The 13692-nt window shown below is 46.1% G+C and overlaps 3 protein-coding genes across 3 annotated transcripts; 2 read left to right on the forward strand and 1 right to left on the reverse strand.

Annotated features, from left to right (window-relative positions):
* Positions 1–437: 437 nt before the first annotated feature.
* On the forward strand, positions 438–4560 carry LOC123103201 (uncharacterized). The gene is made up of 3 exons (XM_044524711.1): positions 438–993; positions 1228–1448; positions 3818–4560. The coding sequence occupies exons 1-3, from the start codon at positions 537–539 to the stop codon at positions 4385–4387; spliced, it is 1248 nt and encodes a 415-aa protein (XP_044380646.1). The 5' UTR covers positions 438–536; the 3' UTR covers positions 4388–4560.
* A 484-nt stretch (positions 4561–5044) lies between these two features.
* LOC123106877 (SWR1 complex subunit 6) lies at positions 5045–7577 on the forward strand. The gene is made up of 4 exons (XM_044528911.1): positions 5045–5332; positions 5675–5777; positions 6662–6765; positions 6972–7577. Exons 1-4 carry the CDS (start codon positions 5222–5224, stop codon positions 7173–7175), a joined length of 522 nt encoding a protein of 173 aa, XP_044384846.1. The 5' UTR covers positions 5045–5221; the 3' UTR covers positions 7176–7577.
* Positions 7578–9216: 1639 nt separating this feature from the next.
* On the reverse strand, positions 9217–13233 carry LOC123103202 (putative laccase-17). The gene is made up of 4 exons (XM_044524712.1): positions 13078–13233; positions 12816–12967; positions 12491–12735; positions 9217–10577 (listed from the first exon to the last, which is right to left on the reverse strand). Exons 1-4 carry the CDS (start codon positions 13180–13182, stop codon positions 9376–9378), a joined length of 1704 nt encoding a protein of 567 aa, XP_044380647.1. The 5' UTR covers positions 13183–13233; the 3' UTR covers positions 9217–9375.
* Between the last annotated feature and the right edge of the window lie 459 nt (positions 13234–13692).

The following is a 13692-nucleotide window of genomic DNA, read 5'->3' on the forward strand; positions in this document are numbered from 1 at the left end:
AACATCAGTGGAGTTGACTAAGCTGAGCTAACTGCCATCAGAAACGGGTTGTATTTGGCAACTCACATTGGATGCAACAACATAAAAATTGAATTAGAATGTTCCTTCGCGGTGGACTCAGTGAACTAAATTGATGATTATTTAGGCCCGGAGGTAGCTATCATACATAGTGTAAACAAATGGACTTTGCGTCCATATCCTTTAAACATTGTTATAGAGAGGTCAATCAGGTGGCAGATGAATTAACAAAGAACTCTTTTACTACTAGATCTTCTAGTTTTTGAGATCCTCTAGTTTTTGAGATGATGAGATCCCTGATTTTATTTCTCATCTGCTTGTAAATGACATGGCTATTATTTGAGAAAATAAAGTCTATTTGCGGTAAAAAAAAGTGCAACGTTGCTCTTAAAAACACTACCGGACGGAACCCGCTGGCTGATTCTAGGTTTTCTTTACTCTTCCCCACCTTCGGGATAGTAGGGTTTGCATAGCGGCTAGGGCGACGGGAACAATCGAACTAACCGAGAGCCGGTGAGATGGAGATGGAGACGATGGAGGCGGGAAGAAAGAGAGAACGTCTGATGGAGACGGGGAAATCGGGGAGAAAGCGGGCGGGGAAAAAGAAGGCGTCGAATGCGTTGTCGTTTTTTATGCAATTGACGATTGATTCAGCGAAGATGGTCGAAGAGGGAAGGCTGAAGCGAGCTGTGGCGAGGCGGAACGAGGAGAACCCCGGCGTGGCGCCGATCGTGCCGGAGGCGCTCACGGAGCAGGAGCGGGCGGCGCTCTTGCAGGAAGAGATGGCGAGGGAGAAGATGTTGTCGCGCGACCTCTCCCTGCAGATGCACGCGGAGAGGCTAAGGGAAAAAGAAGAGAGGCCCCCGGCGCCGCCGGGTCCGAACCAAGAAGACGAGTCTGAACAGGATTACAACAAGTACCGGCAGATCTGGGACATGAAGTGGTCCAAACAGTACGGCTCTTTCGAGCACACAAGTGAGCACTTCTCTTTCGTTTCTTGTTTGTTTTATCTATTTTGATCGATCGATTGATGTTCCTACAAAGTTCATAAGCTGGGTTTCAAGATTCAACATTCTGTAGATATATAGATGTAATTGACAATTGTATTGTAGGATTACTAGAACCTGACAACAATTGTAGATTGGATTATGTTGATTTGTTCCTGCCAATTGTGTTCTTTTACTGAATCTGAATCTCCTGTACATGCAGCATCGATCCCCGCCATGTGTTTCACGGACAATCCTATGCCTCGTTTCACTGTCCACCAGACCACCATGCAGATCTTCTCAGTCAAGGTCACGGAAATAACTGGCAGTTTACAGTGGCCCCTCGATGTATTTGGCATGATCGCCATGCGCGACGACCTGGATCATAATCGCAACATTATCTTTAACCGCTCAAGGGACAACTGCCAAACCCTCACCCAACAGGTTATATATTTGGTCCTTCCTGTCATGTCTAATGCAATCTTTGCTACTCCCTCCGATCCATATTATTATTTGCTTGTCGCTGCTTAAGTACAAAGTTAACCGCAGAACACATATCGTAGTGAGTATTAATAATATCACAATGCAGACCACAGAACACATATAAGTAACCACCTTGTAGCAGACTAAAAGCTTGCCAAAGAACATAAACATGTGAATAAGAATACGGGAAAGTACAACACACATATATTTGGTTTAGGAAAATCCATTGAACATTGCTAATGTATAAATTCTAAGAGGCTACATACAGGCAACCAGCATGTTCATGTACTCACATCACATATAAGCATGTATGACATTCAACCTTGTTTTTGTATGTTGACTTAAGTTGGTTCTTGCATGAACTGTATTTGCGTCTTCCATTCGTTGGTGAAAGAGTTTGAATTTATGCTTTGGATGCCAACTTGGTAAAAAATCTATGAGATTGGGTCTCATTCTAAGGCTGGCGAGACCCATCTGGAAGTGGATCAAGTGTAAGCACATCCAGACTTGGGGACAGATGCATGTAGTTCAGTTATAGAGGGATCCAGTGAGCCATATGGAAAAGTCTTTGCACTTTTTACCTGACCCTGACCTTAAGAATCATAGGCCTTCTACATAGCACAGTGCATTAGCAGACATTTGTGTCCCTCAATCTGTTTGAGACTAACGTTGTTCTCATTTCTGTTTGATAGTTTCTGGCGTTACTGTCTGAAATTTGGCAATTTACCTTGACAGTGTATTATGAATTGTAAGTATGACTTGCATGTAGTGTTTTCATGTCTGAATGCCTGCACGTTATACGGGAATATAGAAAGATGCCTAATCATGTCACACATACGTCTCTATACAAATTTAATGGCCATGAATACTATATTTTAGTTAGACAAGGCAAAGCATCTTGCGCCATATAGGAAATAGGAAACAGTAAACTCATCATATGACATAATTTGCAAACCTTAAGTAAATGATGAAAATCGTGGGGAGATGGCACCACCAACCAGAAACATATGTTCGATCGTGGGGAGGTCAATTACCAGGCTCACCATCACAACCAGCTCAAATGTTTGCATTGAGTAACTACATAAGATATGCGTTTTGCACATCTGAACCACAACAACTATCATTTTTCTGTGTTACTAAGAGTGTGTTTGATTTGTGCCCAAATTAGCTGCACCAATTTTTTTGCATGACCATTGCTAGGGCATGACCAATTTTTTGGTAAGTTGATCTTGTTTGGTTTAGATCCATTATACTGACATTTTTTTTGGCAAAATCAGTAAGCTTCCATTTGGTTTACATCCAACTAACTTGGCACACTTTGGTAACTAGGATTGATCAGTGTTTAGTGTGATTGCAATTAAGTTCTAATTAAAAAGAAGGGACACCTGTTAAGAACACACTTAATTAACTACAATGTGCCAAGTGAAAACGGACGTGTAAAAGTACACACTGCGCATCACATATGTTCGTGGAAATAATTCTGACATCCTTTACTGAACTAAGACAAAGTCGTCGCCATAGTATAGTATTTTGATCCACGGTCCTTTGTTGAAACTGGGATAACTTGGGGAATACTAGCTAGTGTTTGGTACTTTGGGTTATTCGGTTAAGCAGGATTGGTTACCGGCCTCTACACTGGATTAATCGATCCAGAGGTCTGGTAGTACAACGTACGTGCGTGATTTTCCCAGCCATTTAACCTGCCACACTAATTGTGTTGGATAATCACCGAACACAATGAAAAAGCATGCGAGGGCAACACTCCCAGTTTTTTGGTGAGCATTTTCTGCACCCCTGGCGTGCCTGCGAGTTGGCAAAATTTACATGGGAGCTACCTGGGCTGGCTGGGCACGCCAAATATTTGGCACCGATCCAAGCAGTGACCAAATCTTATGGGCCAACCCATTTTTTGGTAGGGTCACCGTTGGTTGTAAACCAAACGTACCCTAAAGCCCTAGGCTATTATTCTCTGCCAGCACCTAACATCATCCATGGTATGCACTTCACATTGATAAGCCATTTTGTGATGTTTTGAATATTGTGCTGTTTACTGTTTACCTAGTTTCGGCTTCAGTTTACTTTTAGTTTGAATGGCTAGTTTAAATATTCTTGTCGACGCAACACAATTTATTTGCGCTTCTCAAATTGTCTTCCTGTAGTTTCTTCTGGCCATCTTCCACCCATTTCAGTTCGACTCATTGTAGTTAAGTTCTACTTGATGAACGGATCAATAATCCATGGCTAATTGCTTATTACTTCAATAGATGTGTTCCATAGGAGCATTGTTATTTACTTAATTTGATGGTGTTGTGGTGTTGCATTGCATGCAGGGTCAACATTTGGTTCTTACAGGTCCAGCTCGTGCTGTTGTGCATGAGGGGCATCCGTCTGTGTACTTTGAGGCCATTCTAAAAGTTAAGGGCGCTACCTGTTCAGAGGACAGAGATCTAAGCCTCCTGATCAGCCGCTGCAATATCCATCAATCGCCATCCAAATCGCTTGTGGGCACCAGATGCTACACAAGTAAGCTCAGCACACTGGAGCTGGCATATGGCATCATCGTCGCTTGCGCCGAGGCCACCATCGGAGTCGAGGTGGTCGAGGGGTCATGGCCAGAAGGGTTCCACGGCCAGTTGACTGCATGTACTGCCAGTGTTCCCCACATGAAAGTCATGCTGCTCGATTCAGGCGAGAAAGCGGCAAGATGGAACTCTCGCGCCGTGTTGTCTCTGTTGAAAGGTCTGGGCAGCTCGTGGTTTGTGCTGTGCTGTCTCGTGGTGGCGAGAAGGTGGTGGAGGCTGAGACGTCCTTTGCACCATTGGAGGCTGGTAGAAGCCATGACATGCTTGATGTTGGCTCGTGTAAGCTGCGAGTCACGGTGGCCTGGTCGCCAATTCTGAAAGGCTATCCACTTCGTGGTTTTTCTCTACCTTCCACCAAGGCTGTTGCTAGCTAGTGGGGAGTTCATCCCATGGATCTTAACAGTGTTATGTTAAATATATTCTGGAACAAAGGATAGCAGCTATTGCTTAGAGCAACTCTAGCAGATGTTGAATATTTCCGTCCCGCAAAACCAGTTTGCGGCTCTTCCTAGAACGGATTTGCGGTATCACGAGACTTCAGACAGAATTGATGCCGCAAACCTGTACTGCAAATTTTTGCGGTACGGGTTTACGGCATATGTTCCGCCTGGTCCCGCATATCGCAAATCTGTTTTAGTTAGATAGGCAAAATCATGCTTTTGAACAATACTATAATTTAAATAAAACAGCAATATAAATCAAACTTATTAATGCTTTAAGATCATGCAATACAATAATCCTCTTAATTGCAACTTATGTTTAAATCTAAATAATTAAAAAAATAACAACATGGTTTGGAATTAAAAGAATTGTTGAAATCACACATGAATACAAGTAAGATCAAATAAATAAAATGGAAGCGACATAAACCTGGCAGGAACAAGGTTCCCATTCCCTAAAGCGATTTTTTTTAGAAAATTCCCTAAACCGATATAAACCCTTTGTAGCAAAATGGGCTGGCCCATGTTGCGCCGGCATTTTGCTGCAATGAGCGGCAAATAGGGAATCGCCTGCCTGACTGAGGAGGGCTGGATCACGAACTCCCTCGGAACGTCAGGGCCCAAATCGATCCCTCAAGCCAGTCCCACATCTCCTCCCCCGCGCCACCGCCGCCGACCGCCGTCCGCCGTCGCCGTGCGCCGGGTGCCCAAGATGGACGGGGAGGAGGAGAACCCGGGGCCCTTCCGCCGCACGAGCTCGCGAACGCGGCGGATGGCCTCGCGCATGGCCTCCGCCCTCTCCAGCTCCGACAACCGCGCGCAGGTAACAATTCCTACCTCCTTGGATTCCACTTCCACCCGTGGAACCTCCATATCAGCAAGCGGTGCTCATTCATTTCTCTACTGAATTCGGCTTCGCCTTACCACCGAGGGGAAGCTCGCTGCTTCTGATCAATGTGGTGGTTTCGACTTCAAACGGCTTCAACCCTAGGAGAAGCCTTAAAGAAAACAATCTTTGTTGATTCGCCTATTTCTTGTTTCTTGGGCGTTCTGTCGTTGACTTAAGATCACTCGTTCCTGCAAATTACTGTGCGTCTTGTCAGTTTAGCTGCTCTTATGTCAGTTTCACTAAATTATGTGTCTTCATATCTGTAATGCCATGTAGGCTGCTTTGGCTCGTCTTGATGCGCTTGAGAGTGATAATGCTGGGGTTGAGGTGGTGGATCTCAATGATGATGAGTATGGATCTACGGATGAGGAGGACCATGGTCCGTTCCTTTCTTTATTATTTTCAGGGGAATTATTCTCTTGTGTGGTTTTCTGAAGTTTCAAGGAAGTTGCAATGCAGTGTGTACATAAACAAACTTTGCAATCTACTCCTAGTAAATAGCAAAATGGCTTTGTGCCTGCGCCTCAGGTATTGGTATTGCTTCTAGTATCAGAGATAACACATTCACGTACACAAATTTTACAGAAGAGGAAACACATTCTGTTTCTGTTTCTCGCAAAGAAAATGATTAACTAGATCATTAAATCCATCTTTGTAACAACATTCCTATTTATTTATTTATTTATTGAAGTCGTGTGCCTCTAATGCATTTGATATGAACAAGAACCTAAGTTATGCATGGGGATTGAATTATTGACCCCTGTCATGCCATGTTAGATTGCCTCACTATTGAAGATCATGGTTTGAATGTAAAGCATTACAATCACCATGCTGATTTAGCATTTCGGTGTAGAATTACTCCCTCCATTCTAAAATAATTGAAGTTCTAGGATTGAACTATTTTTTAAGTCTGGCCATGTCTATGACAAAAATTGCAAAGATCTACAATATCAAGTATATATAATATGAAAATTACTTCACAATGAATCTAATGAAGCAAATTTGGTACTCAAGATGTTGATATAGTTGTATATAGACTCTCCCAAACTTAATGGAGTTTGACTTAGGAAGTTAGGATAAACCTAGAACTTCATTTATTTTGAAACCGAGGGAGTATTATTAACACTGAGGGAGTATTTTTTAACATACTGAAAAGTTGTATATGCTGCTAGCTTTTGAGACAGTGCATGCGAAAAGATTTTTTTTCAAAACTATACGATGTAAGTGCTAATTTTATTTTGTTTCTTACTTGGCCTTGTGTAGTTTTGATGCAAAAGAAGCAATCAAAGAACATGAAACGCAAGACAAGGCAAGGAAAAGCTTTGGAGAAGAGGGCGGTAAGATCTTTCATGGATGTTTTACAAGAGGTGAGTAGAATAGAAGGGTTGGATGGGAACTAGGAAATTGTGATGCAAATTTCTTTCTTGACATATACACCCTCCGTCCAATAATATAAGAGCGTTTTTGACACTACACTAGTGTAAAAAACGCTCTTATATTATGGGACGGAGGGAGTATCTTTCTTGATGGTAACTAGGGTACTTAAAAGATTTTTACCCCTGGACTGTTACAGGCAAATCTGGAGGCCTTGCCACCTCATGTCCCAACATATCTGAGGGCTGCTGTGGGTCCACCGAGCACTTCATCCCGTCGCCATTACTGCTCTGTTTGTGGGAATTCTTCAAATTACACATGCCCCAGGTGTGGAACACGGTTCTGTTCTTGCCGCTGCCAAGTCATACACAATGACACTCGCTGCCTGAAATTTGTGGCTTGACCCATCTACAAGTCTGTGGAGCCTGGAGTTATGTTCAATGCAGTCGTGCCCTGTGGGCATGTGGCACCTAATGATCTGTTCTTTTATCAGAAAGAAATGCTTATTGTACAGCTAGCCAAGTAGTAGCCAGGTAGATCTTTTTGCAGACCGACACCATTTCTCCTTTAGAAATGTTGTGTGGCTGCTGGTTGTGTACTTCAATGCAGTGCAGTGGTAAATGATAGTTGTGTACTCCCTCCGTCCGGGTGTATAAGTCATTCGCGTAGTTCTAGGTCATCGATTTGAGGAATTAAATATGTGTTATATGTCATGAAAAGTATACCACTAGATTTCCACACGGATGTAGTTTGTAAATATATATTTTTTGTCACATATAATACATATTTAGATAGTTAAATTATCGACCTAGAACTACGCGAATGACTTATACACCGGGACGGAGGTAGTACTTTATTTGGCACTAAGATTGATTTCAGTGTACGACTGGGTCTCATGATGCAGGAAATTCTAGCTGCAAGTAAGAGGGTGTTTGTTTCCAGGGACTTATGGGTCTAGGGACTTAAATAAGTCCCAATAAGTCCCACCTAAACCAAACGGAAGGGACTTATGGGGACTTATTGTGGTGATTTGGGACTTATTGAAAAAGACTCTCCCAGAGGAGCTTATTGGGACTTATCGATCGCACCTGGGCCCCCCGCATCGCACCTGCCCCGCGTCGCACCTCCCCCCGCGCGTCGCTCTCCTCCCGCCTCGCATCGATCTCCTTCCCCCTGTCCCGCACCTTCTCCGCTCCTTCCCCTTCTGCGCCCGCAGCAAGATGCGCCGCCAGTAGCCAGCGCCGCCGCCGCCCGTAGCCAGCGCCGCCGCCGCCCGTAGCCAGCGCCGCCGCCGCCATGGCCGACGGTGAGGAGGACGGGAACCCTTTCTTGTCTCAGTTCCACGCGACTCATCAGGCATCGCAGGGCTCATCCGCCGGGGGAAATCTCGGGAGGGGAATGGGATTCTTGGATCTCAACCACAACGTCGACGAGTTCCCGGAGTTGGGCTCGTACCAGCAACTCCTCTTCAACCAGTCCGCCGGCCATGATCTTCCTCCTACTGGAGCTGGTCGTGGGAGGCCCGTGCCTCACGGCGGAGGAGGCTGAGCACGATCTCTCAACTTCGGAGGCCGAGCTGGCTCTCACCTGCGTCCGTTCGTCGCCCCGGCCGCATCTGCCGTTGAGGGAGGCGTGATAGGGTGTGGGAGGGCCATGGCGCAGGTCACTGGACGCGGTGTACGTGGAGCCCACGTGTCCTCATCGGCCGGCAGTAGAGGAAAAGCTGCGGGCAAGCAACGTGTGTCGTCAACTGCTGCATCTTCAGAAGATGTTAATGAGAATGAAGGCAAAATCATTGTGGCTTGCGTTGCACTGCACAATTTTATTAGACAAAGTCAACTGCCCGATATAGAATTCGACAAGTGTGATGAAGATGAAAATTATGTACCATTGTCTATGCCAACGACCACAACAAATGATTCAACAAATGAGACGGACAGTGCTGCTATGAATCAATTCAGAGCTTGGGTTGCTGATGGGTTGTGGTCCTTGAAACAACAATGATATGAACAAGTGTTATTCGCTTATGTAATTTCTTTTATCCCGGTTGTTATGTACTCTCTTATTTTGGTTCTTATCAACAAGTGTTAATCGTTTGTATGAACAAGTGTTATGAACAAGTGTTATTCGCTTATGTAATTTATTTTATCTCGGTTGTTATCTACACTTTCTTATTATGGTTCTTATCAACAAGTGTTAATCGTTTGTATGAACAAGTGTTATTTCGGTTGTCACTATTCTATAATTCGTTTGTATGAAAAATGGTTATGTGAACAAGTGTTTTATCAACTTATAAGTCCCTGTAAACAAACAGTCAGGGACTCGGGACTTATAAGTCGGTATAAACAAACAGGCAGAGACTTATGACTTATAAGTTGGGACTTAAAAAAGTCCTAGAACTTATGAAACAAACAGGCCCTAAGTGTTCCTCTAGTGTTCAACAGTATCTGAATAACATTTTTCTGACTGAAAAGTATCTGAATTACATTGAAGTATTTCTTAATGAATCGAATGTAAATAACTAATGCAGCAACAAATGTGAGAATGGTACATTGCCCCAAATAATGAGTAGAATTGAGCAAAAATAAAAAACTTTGATTTCTTCAGCAAATTGGCAGGTCTGGTGGGGGTGCCCCAAGGGACTGCAGCTCTCCTACCCCATCCTCGACCAGGAAGGCCATGGCGAGGCCCCAGGTGATGTGCACATCCAGATGGCAGTGCATCAGCCACACCCCGGGGTTATCGGCGACGAACCGGATGACAGCCCACCCATTCACCGGGACGCCCACCGTGTTCCTCATTGGCGGGTCGTCGAGGTTGAACTTTGCGGTGTCGGTAGCGGCATCGAAGTTCCCGAAGCCCTCAGCGAGGATGAAGAAGTCGTAGCCATGGGTGTGGATAGGGTGGTTCTCCCCGGCGAAGATGTTGGTGCCCTGGAGCACGATCTGCACCACGGAGCCGTACTTGAGCTTGTACACCTTGGTGCCTGGCACGGGCTGCCAGAGCGCGCGGCTCACATTCTGCGCCGTGTAGTCGAACTGCACCGGCGGGTTGGCGGGGAAGTCGGTGGTGAAGACGCCGGTGGCGGCGGCATCGCCCTGGTAGTGTGCCTGGAGGATGGAGACGGTGGAGGGGAGCACAAAGGAGGCGTTGTTGATGCTCGCAGCGAACCGCGTGTTGTTGGGGCCGCCGCAGTTCTGTCCGCTGGAGCAGTTGAAGAGGCCGACGCCGACGGTGAAGAAAAGGTCCTCGTCGACCGCCGAGGGGAGGCCCACCGAGTGGAGGTTGCGCAGGCTCGTCGTGAACGTGGTCACCGTGGCTGTGTCATTGTACGCCGGGAGGGTCGGCATCGCCGGGCTCGCCGTGCCACCGGCGCCGTAGTCAAAGATGGCGGTGGTGGTGGTGTTGTCGAAGGGCACGCCCTGCGCGCTGGCGTAGGCGCGAGCGGCGAGGTAGTACCGGCCCGGCGGCTGGTCGAAAGTGACGAGGACGTCCGTGGTCTGGCCAGGCCCGAGCACGATGACAGTGGCGTTGTACGGCTTGAGGTAGGAGGCGTCGGCGCCCACGACGGTCATGGTGTGGCCGGCGAGGGAGACGAAGAGCTCGGTGTTGAGCGCCGCGTTGATGAAGCGCAATAGGTTGGTCTCGCCGGACTTGACCGGGAACACGGCCGTGTCTTGGGAGGAGCAGTTGTAGAGGTCGCCGGGTTGGCCGTTGACGGTGATGGCGTCGGAGACGTTGGGAGCTGCACCGGTGCGCGTGGCGGTGCGGATGACGTCGATGGGGTTCATGTCCCACCACTCGCCTGTGCACATGCAACCAGATTATTAGTTACAGAAAATGGTACCGTACTACTCCCTCCGTTCCTAAATATTTGTCTTACATTTTAAATAACTACTACATACATACGGATACGGATGTATGTAGACATATTTTAGAATGTAAATTCACTCATTTTGTTCCGTATGTAGTCACTTGTTGAAATGCCTAGAAAGACAAGTATTTAGGAACGGAGGGAGTAGTATCTATCTAGCTCTTCTTTTTTTCCTCTTAAACAATAGTAGTGGGAAATAATAGAGAAAATATCTCTCTCATTCATATAGGAGGAAGGCGTACTACTCCACATAAAATGCTAAAAGGGAAAAGAAAAGTTAATTAGCTAGCATGCTGTACCACATGTTTTTTTTAGGCATGCTGTACTACATGTTAGGCCTATTGTTCCATGTCGGCCACACACGCAACAACCTAAATAAACAGCCAAACCATGAAATAAATGACAGCCATTTTGATTATTATCTATGCAATTAGAGACTCCGTTTATTGCGAATCTATGTAATTACGGACTCACGCTTTCAGGGAGCTCTTTTTGAATGCAATCACATGTTGGCTATTAAGTTGACTATAAATGACATGGCAACAAGATATTGAAAGTACTTCTCCAAAGATTTTCTTCTTCTTTGAAACCCGTTTGGAGAGAACATTAGAACATGTTGAAACTGGTCTTTATGCATGCTTTCTCTCTTTAGAATTCCTTTTGAGGAAATAATGTACAAGAGGCTCCGCCAACTAGACATGGAACATTTTCATGATGATGCATGCATCCTCCTTCGATTTGTCCGAATATTTTTGAAAGATAGCTAGAAAGGTGCTAGTATCTGAATTTCTTAAGGCTGAAGCAAGTATATTTGGTTCCAAGACCAAGAGTGAGATATATATGCACATGTTTCCTACTAGCTAGCATGTGCATGTCATGAGTAAAGAAGGATCTCACATATATGCATACATGCACAATGATCTTGCTCCATGGTAGTAGCTATCCTTTTTTTTTCTTTGTCATGGGTCATGCATGCATGGTTTTCGTTCGTCTTAGACCGACGTGATAATACTGAATTTCGGTGCTAAATTGCACATGCAATCCTGGAGGTTTGACTCTGGGGTAAGCAGGTGGCGCCAACAACCAACCAACCCAAAGCATGCATGCATGGGAATGATGACGGCCGTTAACACGCGGGAAAAGCAAAGCCCCTCCTAATTTCGTTACTTTGGAGCAATGCACTGCACGGGATCCATCTAAATTCCTTTCTGTCATTTCAAGATTCCACTACTACTACTACTTGTAATCATATACAAGTACTATGTATGATTAGTTTCTGTGTACGTGCATCACTGCCTATTTCAAGAAGCATAATGCTATTCAGCAAACGTCAGCTGGAAGAGCATGATAAAACATGCGTTTTTTTAAGGCAACTTATGTCATCGGGAATATGCCAATTCCTTGAAGTGAACACAACAACTTTTTGCAGTAATTCCTTTGTTTGCTAGAATTTGCCATGTGTGCATGAAGAAATTACCATAAAAAACGTCCGCATTAAGCCGGTCCTTCCAAGAAATGAAATGAAGTATATAGTAGTCTTCGTCAACTGGAATACGACACACTCCAATTGTACGACACCGCGTCAAACGCAGAATCGAGCATCGGCCATGCTATGCTGTGCACTAGGTCCCGGTGTAAAGGGCAATGCTATCATTGTGCCGAGGACTCGATCGACGCGCGCTAGTGAAATGAAAGCTACTCCCTTCGTTTCATATGGAACGAAGGGAGTATTACGCAATTGCAATATATAGTGCAAAAATTTGTTAAGTGCAACAACGCAAAAAAAAAACCGTATTAATGGACATGGAGAGGAAAATAATCTGCGTGCGTGCGTACGTACGTACCGAGCATGATGGGGGCGAGCTCGCCGTGGAAGTCGAAGGGGTAGGGGACGGGGTCGCGCGGGCGGACGATGAGCGCGCCGTAGACGGTGGCCCGGAGCCAGGAGCTGTGCGCGTGCCACCACAGCGTGCCCTCCTGCCCGGCCACCGTGAAGCGGTACGTGTAGCTGCCCCCCGGCCGGATCGGGCACTGCGTCACGAACTCCGGCCCGTCCGACCACCCCGTCCGCATCTGCCTCACGCCGTGCCTGCACACCACGCCATTGCCTCCATTAGCATGCAATATCATGCATGCTTTTTCATATAGCATATGATGAGACGTACGTACCAGTGGATGGTGACGTTGTAGGTGGCGTTGTTGACGACGGTGACGACGAGGGAGTCGCCCTCGTTCACCTCCACCGCCGGCCCCGGGAACTGCCCGTTCGCCGTCACGATGCTCCGCATGTTGCACAGCCTCGTCACCGCCGCCTCCTGGATCTGCATACACACACATATGCACCAACACCACCCATCAGAACTCAGAGCCGCCAGACATTAGTGAATCTGCATCAACAAGGGAAGAGATCGACTGCGCGCGCATTACTCACCACGAACTCGTGGCGCTGCTCCTTGGCGATCGCAGGCCGGGAGCAGCAGAGAAGAAGAGCGGCAGCAAGGCCAAGGAGCGACAGGGAGCAGACTGAGCTCGACATCCTGACCAAACACTGCTCTGCTCCCTCCTGCTGACCAGCACTTGATTTGTGTGCAATGCAATTCATGCAAGGGACCAGCTCCCCTTATATAGGGGCACTGGCAGGCAGGCAGGCAGTCCACTTGTTTCTCTGGTTGGAATTGGAAAGCAAACAACCGGTTGATCCAAATGACTGCGTTGATTCTGAGGAGTAAATTTTTTTGTTTGCCAACTTTTCTTTTGGCTTACCTACCGATCAATGTGGTGGAATGTTAAGTCGGCGCGGTTAGCTTTAGTAAGCCTGTGATGATGCTTCCATCACAAGTTAAGCCTTTCCCAGAGGATGATGAGACCTACTCAACTCCATCATAAGACCTACCCTTCCGAGATCAGCTAGCGATGAGTGCCATATTGACTGTGATAACGATCTCTGCTTTGCTAAGTAGTAGTAGGATTAAACAAAGGCGGTTGTGAGCTAGAGGTTGCTTTCATCTGCATTATTAATCAGTCTCAAATTGTGCCGAGCTTCCTT

Source organism: Triticum aestivum, chromosome 5A (assembly GCF_018294505.1).
Source record: "Triticum aestivum cultivar Chinese Spring chromosome 5A, IWGSC CS RefSeq v2.1, whole genome shotgun sequence".
Lineage (NCBI taxonomy): Eukaryota > Viridiplantae > Streptophyta > Magnoliopsida > Poales > Poaceae > Triticum > Triticum aestivum.